At 47.7% G+C, this 27,824-nt stretch overlaps 1 protein-coding gene across 4 annotated transcripts in view; it reads right to left on the bottom strand.

Moving 5' to 3' along the window:
- Positions 1–22,211, bottom strand: part of MIA3 (MIA SH3 domain ER export factor 3) — a 38,465-nt gene extending 16,254 nt beyond the window's left edge. For all 4 annotated transcript variants that reach the window (XM_068153525.1, XM_068153526.1, XM_068153527.1 and 1 more), the window contains exons 1-8: positions 22,047–22,211; positions 21,162–21,295; positions 12,843–12,929; positions 7,959–10,899; positions 5,889–6,179; positions 4,435–4,550; positions 2,948–3,079; positions 579–600 (exon numbers count right to left, since the gene is read on the bottom strand). In XM_068153525.1, coding sequence (XP_068009626.1) covers positions 579–600; positions 2,948–3,079; positions 4,435–4,550; positions 5,889–6,179; positions 7,959–10,899; positions 12,843–12,929; positions 21,162–21,295; positions 22,047–22,200 — 3,877 coding nt within the window. In that variant the 5' untranslated portion in view covers positions 22,201–22,211. The remainder of the gene's footprint in view (positions 1–578; positions 601–2,947; positions 3,080–4,434; positions 4,551–5,888; positions 6,180–7,958; positions 10,900–12,842; positions 12,930–21,161; positions 21,296–22,046) is intronic.
- Between the last annotated feature and the right edge of the window lie 5,613 nt (positions 22,212–27,824).

Genomic DNA, 27,824 nt, shown 5'->3' with positions numbered 1-27,824 from the left:
GTGTTGTATTCAATTATTCATCTCATCTATCACCTCTATTCCTTTTATTTCATATACTTGAAGCTGGAGAAATGCTCTTGTGAAAAAGCAAGGTGCTGGCCACAGGAGTTTCTTTTCTGCATGATTAGCTCTACATATAGAAAGTCTCTCTGAGACTCCTCAGGAGATTCAGGCTCCCCTCAATCCAAACAGGCAAGAGGAACTAGCTGCTGCTTGTTGTGAGACGTGACAAGCCAAAGAAGGTTCACTGCTAGTAAGAAGACAAAACCACACTGCCCCACCACCATCTCACCAGCAAGCCAATGGATCACATTTATGCTGAACAAAGTGAACCTTTTCTTTACCCTTTCATTTGCAGGTGCCAACTGCAGTGTTTCTCCTGATCAAATCACCACAAGGAAACCCCAAATCCTCAGGTTCAAGTAAACATCACCTACTGGCCAAGCTTACACCATAACCTCTGTGTTCTCATTCAAAAGAAGTGAAGATGAGTAACAAACACTTGGCCCTCTGAAGAAATCTTCCAAACTTTTAAATGCCTAAGTCTTAAGTACACTGAAAAGCACAGAGAAGCTTACCTTGATATATTCTACTCTTTACCTATAGGAGAGGGGGGGAAAAAAAAAAGCCATTAAAAAAGTGTGAAGTGAAAAATGTCATTCATTTCCCCTTAAGAAAAAAAGCCACCACTTAGATGCAGATTAAAGAAGCATATGGAAAGTACATCTATCACTGCCAAGAAGAGTGTTGAATAACACTACAAACAAGCTTAAGCTGTTTTCTAATAAAAGCTTCTAGGCTAATGCCCTGGTCCTAGAGCCTTAGTAAATGCCTGTTTACTCAGGCACTAGGATCCATCCTAGGGTGCTGAGAGAGCTGTCAGAGGAGCTGGCCAAGCTGCTCTCCATCATTTTTCAGCAGTCCTGGCTCACTGGAGATGTCCCAGAGGACTGGAAGCTGGCCAGCGTGGTGCCCATCCACAAGAAGGGCTGGTTGGATGAGCCAGGGAATTATAGGCCTGTCAGCCTGACCTCAGTGCCAGGCAAGATCATGGAACAGGTCATCCTGAGTGCAATCACACAGCACTTAGAAGATCATAGTATCATAGTATCATTCAGGGTTGGAAGGGACCACAAGGATCATCTAGTTCCAACCCCCCTGCCAGGGGCACACTAGATCAGGCTGGCCAGAGCCTCATCCAGCCTGGTCTTGAACACCTCCAGGGACGGGGCCTCGACCACCTCCCTGGACAAGCCATTCCAGGGCTTCACCACACTCATGGTGAAGAACCTCCTCCTCACATCCAGAGATGGCCAAGGGATCAGGCCCAGCCACCATGGATTTAGGAAGGGCAGGTCTTGAAGGTCTCTTCCAACCTGGTCTGGTCTATTCTATTCTATTCAGAGAGCAGAAGCTGCCCACATCCAATTGGCAACAAAGAAACGAAGCCAGTTTGCATCTAAGGACTGTCATGAACTTGCAAACACACAGGAAATATTTACATCCCAGACCCTGAGCCTTATGTTTAGGTGACAGTTGCTGACTTCAAAATCAGCACCATTAAAGAAGAATTCCAGAAGCTTTCTTCTCATGCTGCTAAGACAATTTTATAGTTGAAACTGACTTAAGAGTATTCAGTACCAAAACTAAGCAAGGGGGAAAAAATACCAATATTGTTACTAATCATATGTTTAGTTGCTTTTGTCAAGGAAAGGATTCCACAGACTTCCAGAGTCTTTCATCACTGAACTAGACAGCTTTAAACAAACTGCCCTCTTTGATTTTCATCTCTCTATTCCCAAGGAGCTGCACTGGGATACTTGAGAGCACTTTTCTTGCACGGACAACTGTCCACGCAGAAAAAGGGGAGGACAAATGAGAAGAAAAGTGAGGAAAGGGCTCTCCAGTGAGAATTAAGATCAGGTGTTTAGGTTTCTAAATGCAGTGCCTGCAAGCCACTGGACAACATGAAGGGGAAGGGATTAACTGCTTGCTTTGGAAATAGCCAGCAACAGGCTCAAGCACATGGAAAGCTTCTCACTTCAAAGATATGCTGACCCTTTCCTCAGCCTTCTTGATTTACATAATTCTCCCCCTATTTTGGTTTTGAAACTGCCAGCTGCTAAAAAAACAACCCCAACCACCTCAATTAACAGCTTAAAAGAAACACTTCTTAGCTTGAAGAACAGTACAACTTACTTTGATTTATTCTAAATAAATCTTTGGCTCAAATAATTCTTTGATTTATTCTAAATAAAGGTTTATCTTAAATAAAGGTTTATCCTAAATAAAGGTTTATTCTAAATAAAGGTTTATTCTACTTTAGCTACCAAGCCTTCATGTTAATGCTCTAAATGGAAAAAGTAAGGACACAAAAGACTACATATTAGGAAGAAATTCTTCCCCATGAGGGTGGTGAGACACTGGAACAGGTCGTCCAGGGAGGTGGTGGAAGCCTCATCCCTGGAGGTTTTTAAGGCCAGGCTGGATGTGACTCTGAGCAACCTGATCTAGTGTGAGGTGTCCCTGCCCATACCAGGGGAGTTGGAACTGAATGATCCTTGAGATCCCTTCCAACCCTAACAATTCTATGATTCTCTGACAAAGCTTTATGGTCTCCCACTGGTGAGGACTCCTTGCACCAGGCAGTGCCCACCAGCATGAGTAAAACTGGTAAGGCATTCAAAAATTAATGGGAGGACAGAGTCTGGCAGGCTGGATTCAGTGTTCAGTATTCAGTATGTGGCTCTGTGCAACCTGATCTAGTGTGAGGTGTCCCTGCCCATGACAGCAGAGTTGGAACTAAATGATCCTTGAGGTCCCTTCCAGCTCCTGACAGTTCTATGATGTTGCTTCGATCTCAGTTACCGCTGAAAGTGTTTCACCATACAAGAGACTGAGCAGTAAGTGCAACAGCAGCAGGCTTGCAAGCATGAAGTATACTCACTGAAAGGCAGGTTCTCCAGAAAATTATAGTAAGTGTGGCAATTCCCACTAAGGCAGTGATAATAACAGGCTCCCATGGAAGTCCATGGAAATCAGGCCCAGGACGAATCTCCTCAGGCAGCGTAGCAACCAGCTGAAAACCGACAGCATTGACAATAATGAATATGTCACCATTAAACACTTGGGCAAAACAAGCAATCTGCCAAATGCTTTTTACTCCTCTCATAAAGCCAGAGAACCATCTAGAGCTTTCTTGCAGTTTTTTTCTGCCAACTGAAAAGCGAAACCCAAGAAAACCACAAAGCAGTTTGATGGTTGCATTTCAGCTCAGAAGTCCAAGTATCTGGAAGGCACCTGACATGACAACCGGCTGGCAAAAAGCAGCTACTCCAGAATAAGCTGACAGGCATACTTTGCATTACACAGTGCTGGTAGCTATTCGATGCGTTTCCAAAGTGCTGTAAGGATGGAAAAATGTAGGAAACCCCCTAGCTGTACATCTGGATGTTTGTCACAATCCAACCGCAGCAGCTCAGACCTCTTCCCTACTATCACCCCGGTCACAGGGTCATGTGTCTCGTCATACGACTATCTCGAAGGCCAGAGAGCACCAGCTGCCTGGGAAAGGTGTGAGTACCTGGCACAGCTCTGTACGGGGCTGGCACAGCCATGGCGCTCGGAACATAACCCGTCCCAGCCACAGGGAAATCGCTGCCACCTCCCTGTCCCCAGCTGACACAAGTGTGGGATTCAGAAGCAGCTACACACTTGGCCCTGCCCAGCCCAACCTGGGGGCGAGCTGGCCTCTTCGCAGGCACCCTCTCCCCCCCCACAAGCGTCGGAGTGCGGCGGGAGGCAGGCAGCGGTCCCTGCTCGTCTTGACGCCGGCAGCGATCCCTGCTCGTCTTGACGCCGGCAGACGCCTCCGCTCCCTCCCGCAGGCTTGCCCCGCATGGCAAGGCAGGGGCGAGGGAAAACAGCTCCTTCACGCAGGGAGCGGGGCAGGTGTACACAGAGGTGACCCCCTTGGGGACGCAGAACATCTCCCTCAGCCCATCTCCCCCGGCAGGGCAGGCGATCCCTCGAAGCGCCGAGCCCCCGCCCCTCCCGGCGGTTTGGACCGGCAGAGCCCCTCCGCCGCTGGGCGCGCGCCCGCCCGCCGCCCGCCAACGGCTCCCGCCGCCCGGAGCGGCTTGCACGGGGCGGCCATGGCCGGCGCGCGCCACACCACCACCCCTCCGTCCTCCTCCTCCAACCTCGCGCACCTGCAGCAGCGGCCGCGCGGGGGGCTCCGCGAGGCGCGCACCGGCGCCGCCGCCCGCGGGATCCATGGCGGCGCGAGCCCAATTTCCCGGCACACGTCAGCCCTCCGTGACCCCGCCCCGCCCCCCGGCGCGCGCCCGCCCGTCCGTTGACGTCATCGCCGAGCGCCGCCGCGCTCCGCCCGCCCGTCGCCCCGCCCGCGCAGGCGCCATCTCCGCCACTCACCTGCCGCAGGAACTCCCGGGCTGCGGGCACCGCTTCCCTGAGGGTTCCCTGTGGGGAGGCGGCAGTGCCTGCCTCAGGCCGGCGTCCTTCGGGCCACCTGGCGCCTTCATCGGGGTCTGGAGGAAGCAGAGAGAGCCGTTACCTCACGGAGCGGCCGTGCCGTCCTCAGCCGTCGCCAGCAGACACGGAAGGGCTGCTACGGAGAACACCCCCACCCCCCGGGTTCTGCAGTACCTCAATGCTTTAAGAGGCAGAAGTCCTTTAAAAGGACGCTGATGCTTCAGAAAGCGAGAAGAGTCCTTAGACAAGATGCTGATACTTTAGGAAGAGGCTAAAGTCCTTAAGAAAGGCCACTGATGTTAGAGAAAGGCCTGTAGATACACCAAGCCACCTTGCCAAGCCTGCCTCAGCCAGCCCGCAGGGAACTGCAGCAGCAAATCAACAACACAGCACGCTCCCTTCGATTCCTAATCAATAAATCTGCATCTTACAACAATTGTACAGCAGTAGCACCAAGGGGGCATAAGCTTTAAACCATCTTTACCCTATCTGAAGCCTGCCACCTCCTCTCACTGCTACTGTCTACATGAATTCAAGGTCAGCATATTCACATAACCTCCTGCCCAGCCTGTTGTTAACACCCCAGAACAGCTCTTGGGACTAGTGGTTCTACAAGCATCTCCCCTGCTTCTTCTCAGCACTTCTAGCAGTCCTCATAGGAATTCCTGGCAGACAGTATCAATCCATCATTAAGGAAGGAATGGGAGATGGTCTAAAGCACAACTGAACTGCTTAACCATGTAAGTAATCCACCAGCCATTTAAAATCCATTAGATGTCTGCATTCAACTTAAAAGAGTTTTCCTCAAAGCCTAGAAGCTACTCATAAGTGCTTGGCTATGGGGACAGTAAGCAAGATTTATTAAGTAGTATCAGAGGTGGAAAAAAAGCTAAGCTTAGCTCTGAGAATGGAGTCAAAGGCAGTTCTGGGCAAAACCAAAGCTGGTGAACATGATGGTAACAGGATTGCTCCTTGGCACAACCAGCAGTCAGCGTAGCTCAGCACGCTTGCCCTGGAGGGAGAAGGGCTCTGCAGAGCCCAGTCATACATTTTTCCTACCCCAACACACACCTTAGGCAGAAATTAGTGAACTGCTCGAGAGAAACTATGCTCCATCTTTTCTGGGAAGTAATACAGCCCCAAGTCACAGGTTAAAAAGGGCAAGAAGAGAGAGCTCATGATTCTTATTTCTATAGAGTGCAAAGAGGTAGTGGAAAAACCACTCTGCTGAGGCGAGTGGTAGTGAGACAATGCTGCCACTAGAGGGACTGCCGCGGATGAGTGAAAGCCATTAGGACTACAGCAACATAACAATGGACATGTTAGTGAAAAACCTTGACATTCAAGCCTGCTCCCCTGTAAGAGAGCAAAACAACCCAATTTCAGAAGGTTACCTGCAGCAGTAGTGTCGCTGGCACTCTGTCCTGAATTAAGTGTCCCAGGGGCAGTGTCTCCCAGCAGCGATCCTCTGTCACTATCATGCTGTTCTTCAGCTTCTCTGTTGTCTGAGAAGTTGGCCTTTTCATGTTCAGGTGAAACGTTATCAGCCCTTTCCTCCTCTTCCTCCTCCTCAATGGGCTGTTCTGTCCTCTTATCTTCAAGCTGCTGAAGTTCCTGATTGCTTTCACCAATGGCACTTGGATTTCTGATGGATACTCTGTCATGCTCAGCTCCTTTTGCACCATCTGTGACAGACAGGGATGTGTGAATTAAACCCTGAGCTAAGGTGTGTTTCTTACTCACAGCTGTTCACTGGTGAGATACTGCATGTGATGCAACTTCCTTGATACTCTTTTAAACACTTCTGTATTGCTTTCCAATATATATTCTCACATCAACTTGTAGTAACATCTAATGAAGTGTTTATGCAGAATTCATGCAAAGTAGCAACAGCTGACCCTGCAGTGAAATATTGTGAAGTATTTTCATCTCTCACAACCATCCAAAAAAGTCACATATTTAACATTTCCTGCTGTAAAAGGAGCCTTGGCAAGACTGCATCTTACCACCCTGCACATTAATTAGGGGAAAAAAACTAGGAAGCTTTTAGCAGACTCTACCACTGGTTGTTCCCCCACCAAAAGATCTGTCAGTTCAGTATTTCTACTCATGCACTGCTGTGAATGTGGGCAAAAATATGACAGGGGCATCTGAGGCTTTAGGTATCTGGATTTAGTGCCTGAATTCTGCATTTATCGTTGGATCTCTCATAGCTAGTTCAGAAAAGACCACTCTGAACCCTCCAGGAAATTCAGCACATCAGTGTACCTGAATCCCCATTTCTTGAGAGAAAGAAGTATGACATGACCTGAATATGGCTCTTTCTAGGCACATCCATGCACAGATCCCACTTAGCTTACACACAGCATGGCCTGTGAGAACACACGTGCCGAGCTCAACATTTTCTCTCAGGATTTGTCCCAGGGCCACCCATCACACTGCCCCAAACATGCCTTGAAGCTAGGTAAACCCCCCCCCCCCCAACAGATTCCACAGGACCTCTTTCAATACAGCTTCTCTGGGTTACATGGTATTGTATCATAGTATCATTTAGGGTTGGAAGGGACCACAAGGATCATCTAGTTCCAACACCCCTGCCATGGGCAGGGACACCCCACACTAGATCAGCCTGCCCAGAGCCTCATCCAGCCTGGGCTTAAACACCTCCAGGGATGGGGCCTCAACCACCTCCCTGGACAACCCATTCCAGGGTCTCACCACTCTCATGGTGAAGAACCTCCTCCTCACATCTAGCCTGAATCTCCCCACCTCCAGCTTCATTCCATTCCCCCTAGTCCTGTCACTACCTGAGATCCTGAGAAGTCCTTCCCCAGTCCTCCTGTAGGCCCCCTTCAGATACTGGAAGGCCACAATGAGGTCACCTCGGAGCCTTCTCTTCTCCAGACCGAACAGCCCCAACTCCTTCAGTCTGTCCTCACAGGAGAGGTGCTCCAGCCCTCTGATCATCCTTGTGGCCCTTCTCTGGACACCTTCCAGCACCTCCACATCCCTCTTGTAATAGGGGCTGCAGAACTGGACACAGTACTCCAGGTGGGGTCTCACCAGGGCTGAGTAGAGGGGGAGAATCACCTCCCTCGACCTGCTGGCCACACTTCTCCTGATGCAGCCCAGGATCTGATTGGCTTTGCGGGCTGCAAGTGCACATTGAGAGCTCATGTTGAGCTTTTTGTCCACCAGCACCCCCAAGTCTCTCTCCTCAGGGCTACAATCCAGCCAGTCGCTGCCCAGCCTGTATTTGTCCCTGGGATTGCCTCGACCCAGATGCAGGACCCTGCACTTGCTGTTATTGAACTTCATGAGGTTGGCTTGTGCCCACCTCTCCAGCCTGTCAAGGTCCCTCTGGATGGCCTCCCTTCCCTCCAGCATGTCTGCTGTCCCACACAGCTTGGTGTCATCAGCATTACTTCCACTTCATCTTTTTATTAATGGGTTTAATGTCCTACCTTGAACATGCAGCTCATCATCTTCCTCTTCTGGAAGAGATGCCAGTGGGACACTCTCACTTGCAGCTAAATATTTACTCCTTAGAGAATACATCAATTCTTGAATGTCATCCATCAGGGCACTCTCCTCATCATACAAATCCATTTCTTTCACCACCTCCTCTTTGTTTTCTGCCACTCTGGAATCCAGCACTTTCCCTACCACATCCAGAATGCTGGATTCGGAGAATTCAAGTATCTGGTCCAAAGATTTTTCTACGTCTTCGTTGTCGTGGCTTGCCTTCCGAGCAAGCTCCATCTCTACCTTCATGTCATGAAACATGGCTTCTATCCTCTGTGCCTGCTGAAGCCCAAGGTACTTCTGCAGGCGCATCACACGCTTCTCATCCAGGAAATCTCTCATGATTGTGAGCCGCTTCACAGACTCGCTGAAGTCTGTCACAGTCTCACCGGTGGCTGCCGAGCTGTCTGCAGGACCTGGGGAATGGGCAGATTGCTGGTGGTCATTTCTTGTGTGCCCCAATTGTTGCACCTCTTTTAAGTCTTTCTGTGAAATCCCCTCTAGATGGTCCTTCCTTTGGTTAAAGTCACTGTCTTCTCTGTCAGGAGACTGGGAATCACGGTCTTCCACAGCTGGTGGTTCCTCAGCTTCAGAAGGCTCATCATCATCATCATCATCATCATCATCTTCCATGACATCTTCCATCTCATCCACTTCAGCATCTTCACTCACTGGTACCTCTGCTTCTTCGCTCTCAGTTTCATCTGCATCTTGCACGCTGATGTTTTGTTTAGCCTCCCTGGGAAATGAGTTTGTTTCCTCTCTTGTTCCAGAAGTAGGATTCGCAGCTCCCGAAACAGCTTCACGTAGTACTTCTAATTCAGGGTTAGATCTTTTATCATTTAGTGTGTCACCTTCTACATTTGCAGCCCCTGCTTGTGACAGCTTTGCACTAGCAGCATTCTCATCTTCCAGGAGCTCTTCCTCTGCTTGTTTCAGGCCAGGCTCATCTTCAGCATCTGGCTCTTCAGCTGGCAATTCCGTTCTTAATGTTCTTCCTTTCGGTAAATCTGTGCCAAGGTTTCTGTCTGGATCTACATCCTCAGTGGGATCAGTTCCTTGCTGAGTAAGATTCTCTGTGTTAGTATTCTGTGCAGTGCTTTTTGGTTTTTCTGCTGGGGAACTTTTCTCCATGCTTTCTTCAAATGCTGTCACCTTGCCAAGAGTTCCTGAAAGCTCTTCTTTCACATCTGCCTCTGAATACTCAGTCTCATTTTCCCATGGCCCAGGTTGCTGAACAGCTCCTCTAGGGCTTGAGTCTCCATCCCCTGTGGGGGTTTCTTTCATGTTTTTCATTTCAGGTTCTTTGCTGAGAGAGGTAGGGTTTGGATTTTCATGATCGGTCTCCTCTGTTTGTTTCAAATCTTCTTCATGCCTTACAAGTTCAGCAGGCATTCCATGCTCCAGTTTCTCTTTCAAGAGGTCATGATCTCCTAAGCCACTCTGAGATGCATTTTTGACCTCTTGCACTGGTTTGGCTGTAACATCAACAGAAGGCTTGTTCTCAGCTCTTCCTTTCTCCTTTGTTTTCTCCCATAATTTTTCGTGCCTTAAACCATCTTGTGAGACCTCTTCCGAGGTGTCATCCTCCAGCTTCTTCTCCTCTTTCTCTGTTTGAGAAGGTGGCACTTTTTCTGGACTCTTGTTGATATCACCAGCAGACGGTCTTAAAGCACCTTGCTTGCTGTGAACAAATGATTTGGACTCCAGATCATCTCCTGGACTAGGCAAAGTGTGAGGATCAGGCACAGCTGTGTTCTGCTCTTCAGTAGGGGATTCAGTTCCATCAGCTGTGAGCTGCTCTTCAAACTGTTCAGTTTTGTTTGTTTTCACTTTTGAACCCAGATCTCCTGTACCTACAGGTTCCTTTCCAAGGAGTTCTTTGGAGAGATCCTCAGGTTGAGTTGTTGCTATTGCTTCTCTTTTGCTAATTAGCTTCACATCATCCTGTATCTCTTTTGTTTGTTTAGGTTCTGACCTGTCCATACTTAAACTGTCAGTGGACTTCTTGCTCTTACTGAAGGCATCCTTAAGAATGAATGCATCTGAGTCATGTTCTTCCTCGTTGTCTCTTTGGTTAGTTAGCTCTGTAGCACCCTTTGCATATTCATCAGGTTCATAATTTTGTGACTCAGGGTCATCGTTCTTGTCAACATCTAAACCCACTGGGGATGTAACATCTTCCTCTGCTGTAAAAGACAGCAAAGGAATTTCTGCAGACTGATCTGCAAAGTCTGGCTCCTCCTCTGCATCATGAGCATCAGTGCTCAAATCTTCATTCAGATCATCTTCCAGAGATGTAACAAGGCGAGTCACTTCATCATCTGATACAACAGCATCAGCAGTTGAGCCAAATTGTGTTTTCAAGTTCACAGAGAGCTCTCTGTTCAAAAGTGTATAGGCATTGACTTCTTCATTCTCTTGGTCAAGTTGACTGGTTTCACCCTGAGGAACACTAGTGTTTTTGGTATTTTCACTTTCTAGCCCTTTTAGTTTCCCATGTAGCATTCCTTTCAAGTGCTCATGTGCAATTTGATCTCCCTGAGTGTGTTCTTCGTGGCTATTAACACTGGAGCCTCTCCCAGTATTTTCAGTCCCTTTTTGAAGGGAACTGTCTGCTTCCTCTGTCATGGTGAGGGCATCCTTGTCCTCTGTGCTTAGCTCAAGACTGTCTGTCTCCAAAGCATCAAAGGACTTTACTGTGTCAGCCTGTTCAATCTCCTCATTCCTTTCCATTCCTCCAGCTGGTTTTGTCCCTGGATCACTTGACTCAGTTTCCCCTTCGTTTGCTGTTGTCTCTTGCAATGGTTTCAAAAGGTCATCCACATTGTAGTTATCAAAATCATCCCTTCCACCATCAAAGCAAACAAAGTCTGTTTCCTGAAATAAAAAACAGCATGCAGTCACAAATACTGTTCTCTTGATTGTAGTGATGAGACCAAATCCATTGAGCTGGTCAGAGAGGGATGGAGCAGCAAAATAAATGATGTTAATTGTGCAGCATTAAACCTCTGGAGTCCCCAACCAAAACTCTTTAAGTGGAAGTTTTGCCCAATGCCTCTTAGAAACCCAAATAAAAAGGTAATGACTTAGCCCTATCAAAGACCTCCTAGTGGGGAACAAACTGGAAGTCAGCACCGTTGGAGTTGACAGTATTACACTTCACTCATCACATATATCCTGAGTTAAGAGCAAGTCTATTGCTTAATGCCAGTGAGAAGGAAACCATCGTTAAGCTTCTCTGTCACAATCTCTTGTGGCTGTCTCTCCTCAAATGACCAAGTCTGCCAAGCAGGAGGTGCCTGTCAAAAAATTCCCAAAGAATAAACAGCAGTGCAAGCCATTTCAGTGTCCTCATGACTCAATAGTGGGGCCAGTTCTCTTCAGTATCTTTATCTGATATTGATATCATCTCATATGATCTGGACTAGAAGATTGAATGCACACTGAGTTTGCAGGTGACATTAAGCTGGGAGGAAGTGTTGAGGGTAAGAAGGCTCTAGAGAGGGACTTGGACAGGATGGATCAATAGGCCGAGGCCAGTTGTATGAGGTTTAACAAGGCCAAGTGCTGGGTGATATGCTTGGGTCACAACAACCCCATGCAATGCTCCAGGCCTGGGGCAGAGTAGCTGGAAAACTGCCCAGCAGAAAAGGACCTGGGGGTGCTGGTTGACAGCCACCTGAACACAAGCCAGCAGTGTGCTCAGGTGGCCAAGAAAGCCAGCAGCACCCTGGCTTGTATCAGTGTGGCCAGCAGGTGGAGGGAAGTGATTGTCCCCCTGTACTCAGCACTGGTGAGGCCACACCTTGAGTACTGTGTTCACTTTTGGGCCCCTCACTACAAGAAAGACACTGAGGTCCTTGAGCAGGTCTGGAGAAAGGTAATGAAGCTGGGGTGAAGGGTTCATTAGTCTAGAGAAAAAGAAGCTGAGAGGAGACCTTCTCAGCCTCTGTGAGGTTGTAGCAAGACGGGTGTTGGTCTCTTCTCCTTAGTAACAAATGATACAACAAGAGGAAATGGCCTCAGGTTGCACAAGAGGAGATACAGGTTGGCTATTAGAAGAAATTTTTCACTGAAAGGGTTCTCAAACACTGCAATAGGCTCCTCAGAGAGGTAGCTGAATTCCTTGGAGGTGTTTTAAAGTCACAGAGGTGCTGATGGGCATGGTATAGCACCAGACTTGGTTGTTAGGGAATGGTTGGACTCAATGATCTTAAAGGTCTTTCCCAATTGAAAATTCTATAGGGTTCTGAAGCTGTGTCCACAAAGAGGCCTCACTCACACTGCTGAGGTTACCAGCTACTAGTGCATGTTAAAGCCATGTATGTGTGTAAGGGCTGAAGGGCTAGTTCTATAATCAAAGGGCTGAATGTATCAGGTTTTGTTTGCTTCTGACAGTACTTGAAACCTCTGAAGTTTGGGAAAAGAACCAATTCTGAATGCATACCAAACAGTTCATGTGCAAACCAGCCAGCAGCATTTCTAGAGCTCAATCCAAACAGGATTTGTTAGGAGAAAACCAGAATGGTCAAGAAAAGGAAAAAACAGATGCTCCCACTTTGGGCTGACGCTTGCACACCCATCAAGATACACAGCTGTACAAACACTCCACTCCCCAACATACACATGGATCTCTGCACATAGGTAGCTGCTTACTAACAAAAGGTAACTCAGGATCCATGACAAAGGGTAACTAAGGATCCATGACAAAGGGTAACTAAGGATCCCTGACAGTCCCATTCTCCCCCTCAGGGATTTCTCTGAATGCTGAGGTAAGAGTCACTAAGGAGCCCAATTAAAAAACAACAAGTGAGACTTACATCTGTTGGTAATTCTAGCTCCTCGTTGGAGTAATTATGATTTATTTCAAGTAAATCCTTTGGAAAATATCCAAAATCACTTCCAACCTGCCAGAAAACAAAGAAAAAGACAGTAAATAAGCTTTCAAAATCCTGTGGCTGTTAAAATCCTAACTACAGACGCCAGAAACAAAGAATTTCTTAATTAACAATGTGGGGGGGGAAAAAAAAGAGAAGGATTAGCAGTGCCTCGTTTATGCAGGAGTTTTCATGGAGGTTTTATACTGAAGACTTCACAACACTCCTGTGAAGTTCCTAAGCTCTACTCTTCATGTTTTAAAGCCTGGCTTACAAGGAATTATCAGGAAAGTTGGGAGTGAAGCCCAGGTATTCTGGCTCATCTGCTTAACTATTGTGCACTCTCACTGGCACCACTTAGGCTTCAAGTATTTTCTCAAGGAGTAAGCAGAAGAGGATCTTTGATTAATAAGATTTACATAGTATCATAGTATCAGTCAGGGTTGGAAGGGACCACAAGGATCATCTAGTTCCAACTCCCCTGCCATGGGGGGGCAGGAAGGCTGGGGAGGGACTGCTCAGGATCTCAGGTAGTGATAGGACAAGGGGGAATGGAATGAAGCTGGAGGTGGGGAGATTCAGGCTGGTTGTGAGGAGGAAGTTCTTCACCATGAGTGGTGAAGCCCTGGCATGGGATATTATGATACTTTGTTATTTACTGCATACAACTTTCATCTTTTTTACTGTGCCATTGTAAATCCAGAAGACTTCTGCCCAAGTTAACCTGTTGCAGTGGTATCAGTACAGCAACACATATTTATATGTCATAGTATCAGTCAGGGTTGGAAGGGACCACAAGGATCATCTAGTTCCAACCCCCCTGCCATGGGCAGGGACACCCCACACTAGATCAGGCTGGACAGAGCCTCATACAGCCTGGGCTTAAACACCTCCAGGGACGGGGCCCGAACCACCTCCCTGGACAGCCCATTCCAGGGTTTCACCACTCTCATGGTGAAGAACCTCCTCCTCACATCCAGCCTGAATCTCCCCACCTCCAGCTTCATTCCATTCCCCCTAGTCCTATCACTACCTGAGATCCTGAGAAGCCCTTCCCCAGCCGTCTTGTAGCCCCCTTCAGATACTGGAAGGCCACAATGAGGTCACCTCGGAGCCTTCTCTTCTCCAGCCTGAACAGCCCCAACTCCTTCAGTCCCCACCCAAGGTTTGTAGCCTGAAATGTGCACACTTTGTACTTGAGGGGAAATAAAAGAAAATATATATTCTTCAAGCAGATTTTAGGAAAGAGCAAAATTGTACCTGAGGTAATCATCTATTTTAAAACCTGTGTGGAAAATATACCCCCTTTGCAAATGCACTGCTGCTCTTCAGCAACTGGTACCAGCAAAGAAATCAGTTGCAGATGGCTGTTTTCAAGCAAGTCAATGTGCTAAGCCAAGCCAAGGAGCAGAAGACAAGAATCTCCTCTCACTCACCAGATAAGATCTACATAGTAGTGCTCTCTCTCAAGAATTCTGACAGCAGCTGCCAAAAAGCCAATATTAATAGCATGCTATCACTATGCAGATTAGATATTCCAGGCAATTAGACCTGGTGGACACACCTAGAAAGGTACAGGCTTCCTAGACAACCAAAACAACAACAAAAGGTATCTGTCATTTCCTCAATGTTTTGCTAACAGGAGGAAGATGACAGTTGCCAATTTCCTTGAAGAGTTTGTTTGGGAAGAGCACTCAAAGAACAAACTAAAAAGGAAACCAGTTATGTCAAAACAATTAAGGACATCAAGGCAGGTGATCCTCCCCCTCTACTCAGCTCTGGTGAGACCCCACCTGGATTACCGTGTCCAGTTCTGGAGCCCCTGTTACAAGAGGGATGTGGAGGTGCTGGAAGGTGTCCAGAGAAGGGCCACAAGGATGAGCAGAGGGCTGGAGCACCTCTCCTGTGAGGACAGACTGAAGGAGTTGGGGCTGTTCAGTCTGCAGAAGAGAAGGCTCTGAGGTGACCTCTTTGTGGCCTTCCAGTATCTGAAGGGGGCTACAGGAAGGCTGGGGAGGGACTGCTCAGGATCTCAGGTAGTGATAGGACTAGGGGGAATGGAATGAAGCTGGAGGTGGGGAGATTCAGGCTGGATGCGAGGAGGAGGTTCTTCACCATGAGAGTGGTGAAACCCTGGAATGTGTTGTCCAGGGAGGTGGTCGAGGCCCTGTCCTTGGAGGTGTTTAAGCCCAGGCCAGATGAGGCTCTGGCCAGGCTGATCTAGTGTGGGGTGTCCCTGCCCATGGCAGGGGGGTTGGAACTAGATGATCCTTGTGGTCCCTTCCAACCCTGACTGATACTGTGATACCATGACATATAAATGTGTGTTGCTGTACTGATACCACTGCAATAGGTTAACTTGGGCAGAAGTCTTCTGGATTTACAATGGTACAGTAAAAAAGAAGAAAGTTGTATGCAGTAAATAACAAAATATCATAGTATCAGTCAGGGTTGGAAGGGACCACAAGGATCATCTAGTTCCAACCCCCCCCTGCCATAGGCAGGGACACCCCACACTAGATCAGGCTGGCCAGAGCCTCATCCAGCCTGGGCTTAAACACCTCCAGGGATGGTGCCTCGACCACCTCCCTGGACAACCCATTCCAGGGCTTCACCACTCTCATGGTGAAGAACTTCCTCCTCACATCCAGCCTCCTCACCTCCAGCTTCATTCCATTCCCCCTAGTCCTATCACTACCTGAGATCCTGAGCAGTCCCTCCCCAGCCTTCCTGTAGCCCCCTTCAGATACTGGAAGGCCACAATGAGGTCACCTCAGAGCCTTCTCTTCTGCAGACTGAACAGCCCCAACTCCTTCAGTCTGTCCTCATAGGAGAGGTGCTCCAGCCCTCTGTACTAGTACTTTTTTGGAGGGTCTATTTTTGTAATGCAAGTGAATTAAGCACTGATCCATCATAGGCTTTCCTTTTTAAACCATTTCTTGTTCAAATCTTACCTCCCATAGTTGACATTTCTGAAGTTCATTGCACATAAAAAAAAATCATCCATTACCTCCTCACCTTTTGTAAACACAGAGTCATAAGGAGAGGAGATATGTATGCAGCTGTATTGTTAGGAATCACTGGGAATGGAAAAATCAACTAGACAAGTCAAATTCACAGCTTGACCTTGTGCTGTACACCACAGTTTTATTCTAAACCAGCCTGTTTCTCTCTACAAACTTCAGTCTCAGTTTTAAATGATCTTCCTGAAAGCAACAGCCAAAGTTTCCATGTAGCATCCTTCCAGGCTGATCTCTGTGACTCCTATTATAATTAGACATCACAACTTGAAATTCACTCAGTGCAATGCAGGCTGCTGACCACACAAGTCCTCTGCAGTGACCCAGTTTGCCACTTCTGGGGTTTATGAGCCATATGGGAGCTGCAGGCCCAAAATTTCATCTACTCCTCTTCCTACAATTCCTCTCTTGTAAGGGACAAAAAATGCCTCATTGTGCAAATAAAGGAAACATTCTTCATTCTCTACAGACAGGACAGAGGAAAGGCACTACAAATGCCAAGTAAATAAGAGAGAAAAAAGTGCATCCTTCATTTTCCCTCCCTCCCTAGCTAAAATGCCGTGGGTGGATGAAACATGTAGCCATGTGTACAGCATCTCTCCCCACCAGTGCCACAGCCAGCTGAGGCAGACTCACCAACCACCACTGACTATACAACCTAGTTCAGTGACAGAAAACTGACAGCTGGGAAAGACATTCAAATGTTTTGGATCTTAAAGACCACATCCACAGGTACCTAAAACTGCAGAACAAAGAATGCAGCCTGTGTCCTGAGCTGTACCAAAGCATGACCAACAGAAGGAGACAGGCTATTCTGCCCCTCTACTGTGCTCTCCTGAGACCCCACCTGGAGTACTGTGTCCAGTCCTGGGGCCCCAAGCACAAGAAGGACATGGAACTGCCACAGCAGGTCCAGAGGAGGACCACAAAGATGATCAGAGGGCTGGAGCACCTCCCCTGTTGGGACAGACTGAGAGAGTTGGGGCTGTTCAGCCTGGAGAAGAGAAAACAGCCTTCCAGTACTTGAAGGAGGCCTACAGGAAAGCTGGGGAAGGAGGGCTTGGAGTGATAGCATGAGGGGGAATGGATTTAAGTTTGAGAAGGGGAGATTTAGACTGGATCTTAGGAAGAAATTCTTTCCAGTGAGGGTGGTAAGACTCTGAACAGGTTGCAGGATGCTCCCTCCCTGGAGGTGTTCAATGCCAGGTTGAATGAGGCCTTGATCAACCTAGTTTAGTGGAGAGTGTCTCTGCTCATGGCAGGGGTATTGGAACTAGGTGATCTTTACAGTCCCTTCCAACCTAACCCATTCTATGAATCTATGATCAAAGAAGAGTTGGTTTGGTCTGTCTTTGCTGAAAGCACTGCTAAGACAAACCAGGAAAAAATTCCTTGATCTTCTGGGTCTTCCAGACAGACTCTATCTTACTCCTTAAATTTACCCTTCATATCCTCTCTGTTATTACCTTATGTGCAAGATCATTTGTTTTAAAACACCCCAGAACAAAACAACAAACACAGCCCAAACAGCCATGATCAGCAGCCAAGTCCATCTCTTGTAATGTGAGGCCGGGAAGAGAGGGAAGAGAGGGAAGAGAGGGAAGAGAGGGAAGAGAGGGAAGAGAGGGAAGAGAGGGAAGAGAGGGAAGAGAGGGAAGAGAGGGAAGAGAGGGAAGAGAGGGAAGAGAGGGAAGAGAGGGAAGAGAGGGAAGAGAGGGAAGAGAGGGAAGAGAGGGAAGAGAGGGAAGAGAGGGAAGAGAGGGAAGAGAGGGAAGAGAGGGAAGGAGTTTTCTCAACCTCAAATCAAAGGAATTAAGTTCAGCTCTTTGCCATACAATAAAGCAGCAGTTTTCTGCAGCAGTAATTTAAACAGACTTTGCTGAAACATTATGTTAAAACACAGTGGGTTTTCTCCTGAATTATCTGAAGCAGTTTTAAGAGTTCTGGATCCTGCTAAAGATGAAGGCAGGAGAAGTGCACAGCAAGTCTACAGAACACAGCTTGATGGTGTAACGTTTCAGGCGGATGCTGAAGAAGAGGCTGAAGTACAGGACACAGTGCAGTGGACAATGATAGTACCAGGTCTGCTGCACTTTTTGGTTTGTGGGGAAAACAAAGAATGATCCAGTACTTTCCTGAAACTGATGTATTTGTGAAATTCACACAACAGAAAATCCCTACTAAATAATCATCACAGCGTTTGGCTTTGCTTTATTACTGAGGTTTAGACAGCTCTGCTAAAAATTGCATGCCAGGTTAATATATAAGATATATATTATCACTCAATCCTAGGATTTTTTTCCCCATGCAAAACACCCACTGAGCTCCATGGGAATTCTGCAAGCAATGAAGTATACAAGACTGGGATCATAAAAAACCCAATCTGTTTTTTTTTCCTTTAATACAGCATGTTTGCTGGCACAGGGCAATAAAAATCAACAATAGCTTGGAAAGGGTGGAGTGAATTAGAAAAGCAAAGGCAAATAGAAAGAGGACCCAACTGCTCTAGACTTCTCTAAGCTCCTTTCCTATCAGATCATCTCCCTTCAGGTCAGAAATACTATTGTATTTCTCCTGGCTCCTCAAAATTGATTTCTGGATTAGAGCCTGTATTTACAACTCGTTTGCAAAAAGCCCCAGGCTGCCATATTTGAAGCTTCTCGTAGACAGAACCACATAGCATGGTAGGGGCTGGAAGGGACCTCTGCAGATCATCAAGTCCAAACCTTCTGCCAAAGCAGGTTCATCTAAAGGTCACATGGGAACACATCCAGGTGGGTTTTGAATGTCTCCAGAGATGAGACTGTACCACCTCTTTGGGCAGCCTGTCTGTCACCCTTAAATTAGAGATGTCCTCCTCAAGTTTGAATGGAGCTTCTTATGTTTGAGTTTGTGCCCATTACCCTTTGTCCTGTCACTGGGCACCACTGATAAAAGGCTGGTCCCATCCTCCTGACATCCATCCTTTAAGTATCCATGAGATCCACACCCTCCCCCCAGCCAGTCTTCTTATTCCCCTAACCTCTGCCCCTGCCTGTTGAATAGAAGAATGGAGTGGAAGGGAATGGAGTGGAGTGGAAGGGAATGGAGTGGAGTGGAAGGGAATGGAGTGGAGTGGAAGGGAATGGAGTGGAGTGGAAGGGAATGGAATAGAACCAGACCAGACCAGGTTGGAAGAGACCTTTGAAATCATCACATCCAACCCATTATCCAACGCCACCTAATCAACTAAACCATGGCACCAAGCACCCTATCAAGTCTCTTCCTAAACACCTCCAGTGATGGTGACTCCACCACCTCCCTGGGCAGCACATTCCAATCAAGTTGTTAGTTTTCATTCCCCCAAAACTTTGGGGAATGTAAGTAAAAAGCCTGTTGGGTAGATGCACAGGATCAAATGCTACACGTGAGCATACCAACCACGCAGTGAGGTCCCCAAAGGGCTGGGGCAGAAGGTACCATGCCTTCCACTGGAATCTGCTTGCTCGCAGCCCTCACTAGGTAGCCTGTTTTTAATTAGCAAGCAGCAGCCTCCCGCTAGCTCCACGGCTGCACGCAGCAGGCACGGCTGCTCTGCATAAATCAAGTCACTGGCATGGGAAGTTATGCTGCAGGAGAGACCCCAGCACAGACAGGGTCAGACGTGCCGGTGCCCTACTCGACACACAAGGGTGGGCACCTCTGACCCTGCTTCCGCATTGGCATGCTAGCTGTTGGAGTGTTGTCATTTACTGCAGAAGCAGTAGATCAAACTGGGGGGGAAAAAAGGAAACATAGGCACCAATCAGTGTGTCATCACTGCCTTAAAAAGGAGACAGAAACCAGTGTCACACAGTTTTAAAATGACAACAAATAGAATGGGAGTTTTGCAGTTCTTTTTAGACCTGCCAACTTCAGCTCTTACTTGTTAAACTCATCCTTTTAACTTGGAGACACACCTCTCTGTTGCATGAGCTTCCTATTAAAAGGATATACTGAATATTAACTCAGCAATTATCTCAGACCTGCTGTCTGATCTTGCAGCCTGCAATACACCTTGTTAGAAGATGCAGAATTGGCCCCACGTTGCTACTCCGTGTCCCAACAACTCACAGCCCTGGAAACCTGTACTGGCTAGCTAACCAGATTATTTCTGGCACAGCACATGTCAGAAGGGAATTACCAGCATGACATAATTATAAACTGCTCTTTAACCACGTGCCACAATTTTCTGCTCTGTTCTGTATCATTCTAATTGGATTCAGCTCCTGCTGAGAGCTTGGCTGTCCACACCCAGGCTGAACAGGTTAGAGAAAGTGATGCATCCTGCTTTTCATTTAAACCACTAGTCCCACAGTCAACACCCAGGTGTTGCTTCAAAGCAGCCTAGAGCACTGGGGAAGGCAAGAGTCAGAAATTCTGTTCAAATAGATTATTTGGACATAAAAAGGTAGGCAGGAGAAGCATGGGCCACAGGGATGGGATCTAAGCAATCTTCATCCTGCCAGCACTTTCCAGGGAAGTCCACAAAACCTGCTCATCCTCCAGGGTACCTGAGTTCTGCTACTGTCAGGCAAACAAGGGGTTTGTCATGAAAACCAAGAGGAGTCTTCTGTGAAACAACTGCACATATGGGAACCCTCTTTTCTCATTAACCCTCTCTTGATTGCCCAAAGTGGACAACCACTTGGATGAGGCCACAGCTACAGCAAGTTACTAAAGCTCAAAGAGAGCTTTTTTTCACTTGTTTTCCCCCCCTTCAAGTCTGCATGCAGCTTAGATCAAAAGGGGAAGACAGCAACTGAATATTAGGCAAAGAAATGCACTTAAAATGTGTACACCCATCAACCTTCAGCAGGATTACACGGAGTGCAGGAGGAGACCATGTCAGCGGTAAACCTAAGGGCACATAAAGGGTAAACTTAAGCCTGCCTAGATGGGAAAGGAGGCTCAGCTTCCAGGCAGGCTCACGGGCCAGCCCTCCCGGTGCTGCAACGGGAGGTTGCCAAGACAAAGGCAGTTTTCTAACAGTTTCAGCCCACATTAGCATTGCCGGTTTTGCACAGCACTTAATAATGCCTTCGGTTTGATCGAACCACATCCCATTTCACGCTGATCTCAGGAGGACAAAATGGCATTCAGCACGTTACTTAGCTATGTTCAAACGCTTAAGCGTTCTCCTAGGAGGCAAAAGGGAGGAGAACAGCTTACCAACAGAAAGCACTAAGGAGAGCAAGCAGAAGAAATGCTTCGCAGTACTTACACTTCCAGCCCAGAGCTCAGTCGATTTTCCTATTAGTTTGTAATATACGTACACCGCTTCTCCCTTCTTAAAATTCACAAAGCGACAGTCAGGACCCTTAAAATCCTGCATCGCCTTCCCCCGGCACATCAACACTGTCCAAACAAAACAAAAATATTATTGCTATTTTAAAAATATATATATATATGATAATAAAACTGCTTCATGGAAGGCGTCCTTGCTGACTGGCTGCAAAATAACCACCTTCACCCCCGCTGCGCACCAGCTTATTTTCCAGATTGAGTCAAGAGATAGGAACTTAAGTGAAAGTATAACTAAGAAATCATTAAAAACAAACAAACAAACAAACAAACCAACAAAACCAACCCCCAAGCTCACCGAGCACACCAAGCGTTTGACAAAGCCCTGGCGGAATTACATTTCAGAAGTATGCTACGAAGCTAATTATCAGTATTAAGCGAGCCGGGGAGATGACACCGTGTCCTAACGAATAAACAGCGCCCGGAGAGCGGGTGGATTACGGGGAAGGTTTTTGGAGGACAGAAAATTCCGAAGGAGCTGTGGGAAGCTCTGAAAACTTGGTGGAGGTAGCTGGGAGCGAGGCGCGCCGGCGCCGCGTTCCCATTTTCCCGATTCGCCCCCGGTTTCCGTGCCAGAGCACGGGGTGCGGGGAGGACTTTGGGAAATGCACCCGGGAGACATGCGACGGCTGCATCTCTTCCAGCGGCAACTTCCAGCAGCAGCCAGGCGGCCTGCCGGCTCTGCCGAGCGCCAGAGAACGGGCAGGATTCCCCCGTCACCCCGACGAAGTCCCCGGGCAGGGGTCTCCCGCCACCCCCAGCTCCCCGGGCGGGGCTCGGCACGTCCCCGCCGCCCCCCACTCACTGCTGCACTCGGGGTCGGCGCAGCGCTTGCGCTCGGCGAAGCGGCGGCCCAGGTCGGGCCCGGCGGCGGCGGCGGCTAGGAGGGAGGGCGGCGGGGGCAAAAGCAGCATCAGGGCAAGGAGCAGCCGGGGGTCCGGCGGCGGGGCTGCGGCCATGTTGGCGGGCGCCGGCGGCGGGGAGGGAGCAGACACGTCAGCAGCGCCGGCGGGAGGGCGATGTGGCGGGGGAGGGACCGGCCCGGCCCGGCCCCGCCGCTACGGCGGGAGGAGAGCAGCGCACAGACCCTCCCTCTCTCCCGGCGGCATCCCGGTCCTGAACCTGATTCCCCATCCCGACCCCGCGCAGTGGAGACCCCCGGCCGGCTGCGGATCCGGCTCTTTTCAGGCTCCCTCTTACAAAAGGGCTCTCTCTGTCCTGGAGGAGTGAGAGGGGAGGTCTCTGTCCCTTATTTCATAGAATCATAGAACGTCTTTGGTTGGAAGGGAGCTATAAAGGTCATCTAGTCCAATTCCCCTGCATTGTGCAGGGACATCTTCAACTAAATCGGATTGCTCAAAGCCCTGTCCCGTCTGACCTTGAATGTTTCCAAGGATGGGGCCTCCACCACCTCTCTGGGCAACCCGTCCCAGTGTTTCACCACCCTCACTGTAAACAAACAAACAAACAATATATCTAAATCTGCCTTCTTTTAGTTTAAAACCTTTACCCCTTGTCTTGTTGCAACAGGCCCTGCCTGAAAGTCTGTCCCCATCTTTCTTAGAGGCCCCTTTAAGTACTGAAAAGTCACAATAAGGTCTCCCCAGAGTCTTCTTTTCTCTAGGCTAAACCTCAACACTATCAGCCCATCTCCATATTCCAGCCTTCTAATGATTTTTGTGGCCTTCTGTACCAGCTCCAACAGGTTAATGTCTTTCTTGTGCTGATAACTCCAGAGCTGGACACACTACTCAGTGATTATGAATTGTGTTTTTCCCTAGCAAAGGATCATTACCACAGCGCATAAAAGGTGTAATACCAACCCCCCCAACCTGGGTAAGGATGTACCAAATCCAAGCATCCACCTTGCTGCTCCTGCCTCACTAAGTTCACATCTGTGCTTGGGAGAAGTGAATGTTACCATCTCTCCCCGTGACCTCCTGAGAGTCTGAGGTTACACCTGTGGTAAGCTCGCTTACCCGTGGTCTCGCTGAGGAAAGCATAGGCAAATGAAGGCTTTCACACCAAACTACTGAAAATCCAGGGCTCACAACAAGGCCATTCTTGCCCTTCACTAGCTTCAGCTTTCACTTGCTGCTACGTTTTAACTACAGATGCTTGTGAAACAAAGTATGTCCGGCTCAGAAGTGTGCCTTGCACTTAGGATTGCCCCTTCTTTGCATCCATCATGGTTATAGTTTTGGAGACCTAACATGGCAAAATAACAACAGAAGTCAAAATGGTCACGTACAGGAGAAACACAAACAGAACTTTTCTCTCTTCTGCTTTTCACACCCATGTTTTTTCTTCAGCACAGCTTCTCAGTGGATAAAGAGAACAAAAAATGCAGCCAAGAAGAGAGAGGTAATAGTATCATAGTATCAGTCAGGGTTGGGAGGGACCACAAGGATCATCTAGTTCCAACCCCCCTGCCATGGGCAGGAACACCCCACACTAGATCAGCCTGGCCAGAGCCTCGTCCAGCCTGGGCTTAAACACCTCCAGGGACGGGGCCTCGACCACCTCCCTGGACAACCCATTCCAGGGTTTCACCACTTTCATGGTGAAGAACCTCCTCCTCACCTCTAGCCTGAATCTCCTCACCTCCAGCTTCATTCCATCCCCCCTAGTCCTATCACTACCTGAGATCCTGAGCAGTCCTTCCCCAGCCTTCTTGTAGGCCCCCTTCAGATACTGGAAGGCCACAATGAGGTCACCTCGGGTCCTTCTCTTCTCCAGACTGAACAGCCCCAACTCCTTCAGTCTGTTCTCATAGGAGAGGTGCTCCAGCCCTGTGATCATCCTTGTGGCCCTTCTCTGGACACGTTCCAGCACCTCCCCATCCCTCTTGTAATAGGGGCTCCAGAACTGGACACAGTACTCCAGGTGGGGTCTCACCAGAGCCTTCTTGCTGGTTTATCAAATGGCCACAATTTTTTACTTTTGAGTTTCTAAAGAGGAAAATACTGAAGCTGCTTCCAAAATGAATAGGTGCTCTCCAGAAGCAACAATCAAAGTGAAGGATTCAGCTTTTTTGTGCATGTCAAAGCACAACTCTGGACAGCTTTTTAAGACCTCTTTTAAATACAAGAGTTAGCAATCATCACTGCTAGCTCCATTAGAGGCACTGCTTATATTATCCTCATGATTACTGATTTTTGCTCTCCATACTCTCATTTCCACATAGTATCATAGTATCAGTCAGGGTTGGAAGGGACCACAAGGATCATCTAGTTCCAACCCCCCTGCCATGGGCAGGGACACCCCACACTAGATCAGGATGGCCACAGCCTCATCCAGCCTGGCCTTAAACACCTCCAGGGATGGGGTCTCAACCACCTCCATGGACAACCCATTCCAGGGCTTCACCACTCTCATGGTGAAGAACCTCCTCCTCACCTCCAGCCTGAATCTCCCCACCTCCAGCTTCATTCCATTTCCCCTAGTCCTATCACTACCTAAGATCCTGAGAAGTCCCTCCCCAGCTTTCTTTTAGGCCCCCTTCAGATACTGGAAGGCCACAATGAGGTCACCTTGGAGCCTTCTCTTCTGCAGACTGAACAGCCCCAACTCCTTCAGTCTGGAGAAGAGAAGGCTCTGAGGTGATCTAATTGTGGCACAGTCTTCATCATACAGGGCCTGAGATCCAAGCTACTGCTTGGATTACTGCTGAGTAATCTCTGGAAAATATGCAAGCCTTTCACTTTCAGCCCCCATCTAGAGCAGTCCAATATTCTCATCACATTGTGAAAGGACACGAAGGCAGAAACAGGTTTCTTCCAGAGTACTGCGATGAATAACATTGGCGCCTCTTTGCCCAACATACCTTGGACATCCTGCCACTTCTTATGGTCCAGTCCATCCTGAGGTTGAGGAAACATTCACACACTAGGGCAATGCACTGAATCATCCCACCAGTGCCACACACATTCTCCAGGCCCAGTGTAGTGGCTGTAGCATGCAGCATCGCATTGACGTTTTTGTATTTCACATCCTATAAAATGAGGCCATACCCATTTGCCACTGCTGATGTTGGCTGATAAAAAGCTCTAAGAAAGCCCAAGTCATACAGTTGAGAGGTGAATTTGATCTCAATTTGCAATGTGGAAGTAAATACATTCAAGCATGCTTTATGATGACTGTAGGAATGACAGACAACTGATTTTCCCTTTGACATTAATATTTCATATGGCTTAATGCCCAGCCTGATTTTTTGGTCCAATTGCTTGTGAAGACAGAGCTGCTTGGTAATTTACCATCACTACAAGGTTATCAAGCTTATTTTCACTAAAAGGACAATATAAAAAGTAACAGTGACTGTGGTCATAAAGACAAAGGCAAGAGAGGGAGATGTGAAGAGAAATAAGATCACATCCTTCTTGCATGACATTGCCTTTATTGGTCCATAACGAGTAGCCTGCAGTCAATATGTATACACGTTTATCACTGCCACTGCCCAGCATTCCCTACAGTTTCAAGTATTTCATAGTTGATAATCTACCCACTTAGTAACATACACAGCTTTCCCCAGTGTTTGACATAAAAGAGAACTATTTCACCTAGCTGGGGTTAAAGACTGGGGGATATTTTGGAGGTATTAAAAAGAGTAGAGGTGGCACTTTGGAGCGTAGTCTAGTGGTCATGAAAATGTTTGGTAGAAGGTTGGGCTTGATCTTGAGAGGTCTTTTCCATTCTAAATACCTAAACTGAACTGTAAGAGTAGTCCTGTACATGAAGAATCTTAACTGTGTGTCTACAGTTGATCTTGAGAGGTCTTTTCCATTCTAAATACCTAAACTGAACTGTGAGAGTAGTCCTGTACATGAAGAATCTTAACTGTGTGTCTACAGTTACAAAGCAATTCTCCCACCTCTCCTGCACTGAAGTACTACTGAAAGAACTAATACCAATTAACAGGATCAGTTGGTTAAGTTTACATAAGAATCAGCAAAGACTCTTACTCATGTGTAACACAGGAAGTTAAAAGTAACAAGCAAAATGTGAACATGCTGTTAACATAAGAACTTAAAGTGGAGGTTTGTAACAAAAATAAAGTGGAGCAAGCGGGACAGGGAAATTAAGGCACTGACATAATAGAAGATCAGAAGTGTTGCAGAAAGTGACACACTTGGGGAACACAAATGATCAGAGATGTTCACACAAGGTACATATAAAAGATGGACAAAGAAGTAGACACTGTTAAAGACATGGTGCTAAGTAACAGTTTATTGTCAAGCTCGTCAAGCGAGTTAACTCTTAGCAACACAGAATACTTAGGAACTGAAATGCTGCTCCTACACGGGATTCAAAAAGAAGGGGAGAATTCTGATATCCTCACATAGGTTTATTAAATGCCATATTAAGGTATGATAATGAGGTTTAATGTTCAAATGCTACAAACAACTGTTCTGCCTTGTACTATCACCTTGACACTTTGTTACTGACCACACTTGAACCAGGGTACTGGAGGACAGGAATCTGAACCAGTTTATTATTTACTCACCCTCACATGGCAGAGCCCTTCTGAAAAAGGCCTGTAAATTCTTACTCAGAAAACTGGACTTTACACACATCAAAACACTCCATGGCAATGCCAGTTGCCAAAAGTGATATGAAGAAACAAGGTCCAGTACAAATTCGTACAAAGGAGATTCTGTGGTTGAGGCAGGAAGGTTTCTAGAATCCAGGTACTCTGGCAGGAGCACAGACAATATTATTGCTCTACAATACAAAAGATTTTGAACTGGAATCCTTTTCTTCTGCACAACATGGCATTTCAAATTGCAAACTAACAGAAAAGTATCAATCCAGCTAATGGACAAAGTGACACAGCATCTAGTCAATTACAATGTTTAGAGTAAGCGCTGAGTTAGTTGCAGCTGCAGTAATGATCTGATTGTACTAACTGTAGATTTAAACATCTCTGTGCTACACCACTGAACACATCCGGGCAGCTTCTGATGCTCCTGCTCCACTCTTTGCTAGCAGGTTTCATTTCCTCTCTGCCCCAAGCACAAGGAAGGCAGCATGCTCTGCTTGGGCTGCTGCACAGCCTGCGGAGCCGGCTGCCAGCCTGCCTGCTGCCCTTTCTTGGCAGGCCCTTGGGAGGCAGAATAGAATAGGAATAGAATAGGAATAGAATAGAATTAACCAGGTTGGAAAAGACCTTGGAGATCATCAAGTCCAACCTATCACCCAGCACCATCTTATCAACTAAACCCTGGCACCAAGTGCCTCAGCCAGGCTCTTCCTAAACACCTCCAGGGATGGGGACTCCACCACCTCCCTGGGCAGCACATTCCCATGGCCAATCTCTCTTGCTGGGAAGAACTTCTTCCTCTCTGCAGGGATGGGGATGCCAACACACCCTTGGGCAGCCTGAGCCAGGCCTTGCCAACCCCTTCAGGGAAGAAACTGTTCCTCATGTCCACCTTGAGCCTCCCCTGGTATAACTGCAGGTCATTTCCTCTTGTCCTAGCACTTGTTCCTCAGGAGAAGAGACCAACTCCCACCTGGCTCCAACCTCCTTTCAGGGAGTTGTAGAGAGCAATGAGGTCTCCCCTCAGCCTCCTCTTCTGCAGAT

This window comes from Melanerpes formicivorus, unplaced genomic scaffold (genome assembly GCF_026170545.1).
Source record: "Melanerpes formicivorus ecotype bairdi unplaced genomic scaffold, bMelFor1.0.p_v2 SCAF_26, whole genome shotgun sequence".
Taxonomy (NCBI): Eukaryota; Metazoa; Chordata; class Aves; order Piciformes; family Picidae; genus Melanerpes; species Melanerpes formicivorus.
This window is presented reverse-complemented; position numbering and strand designations above follow the sequence as displayed.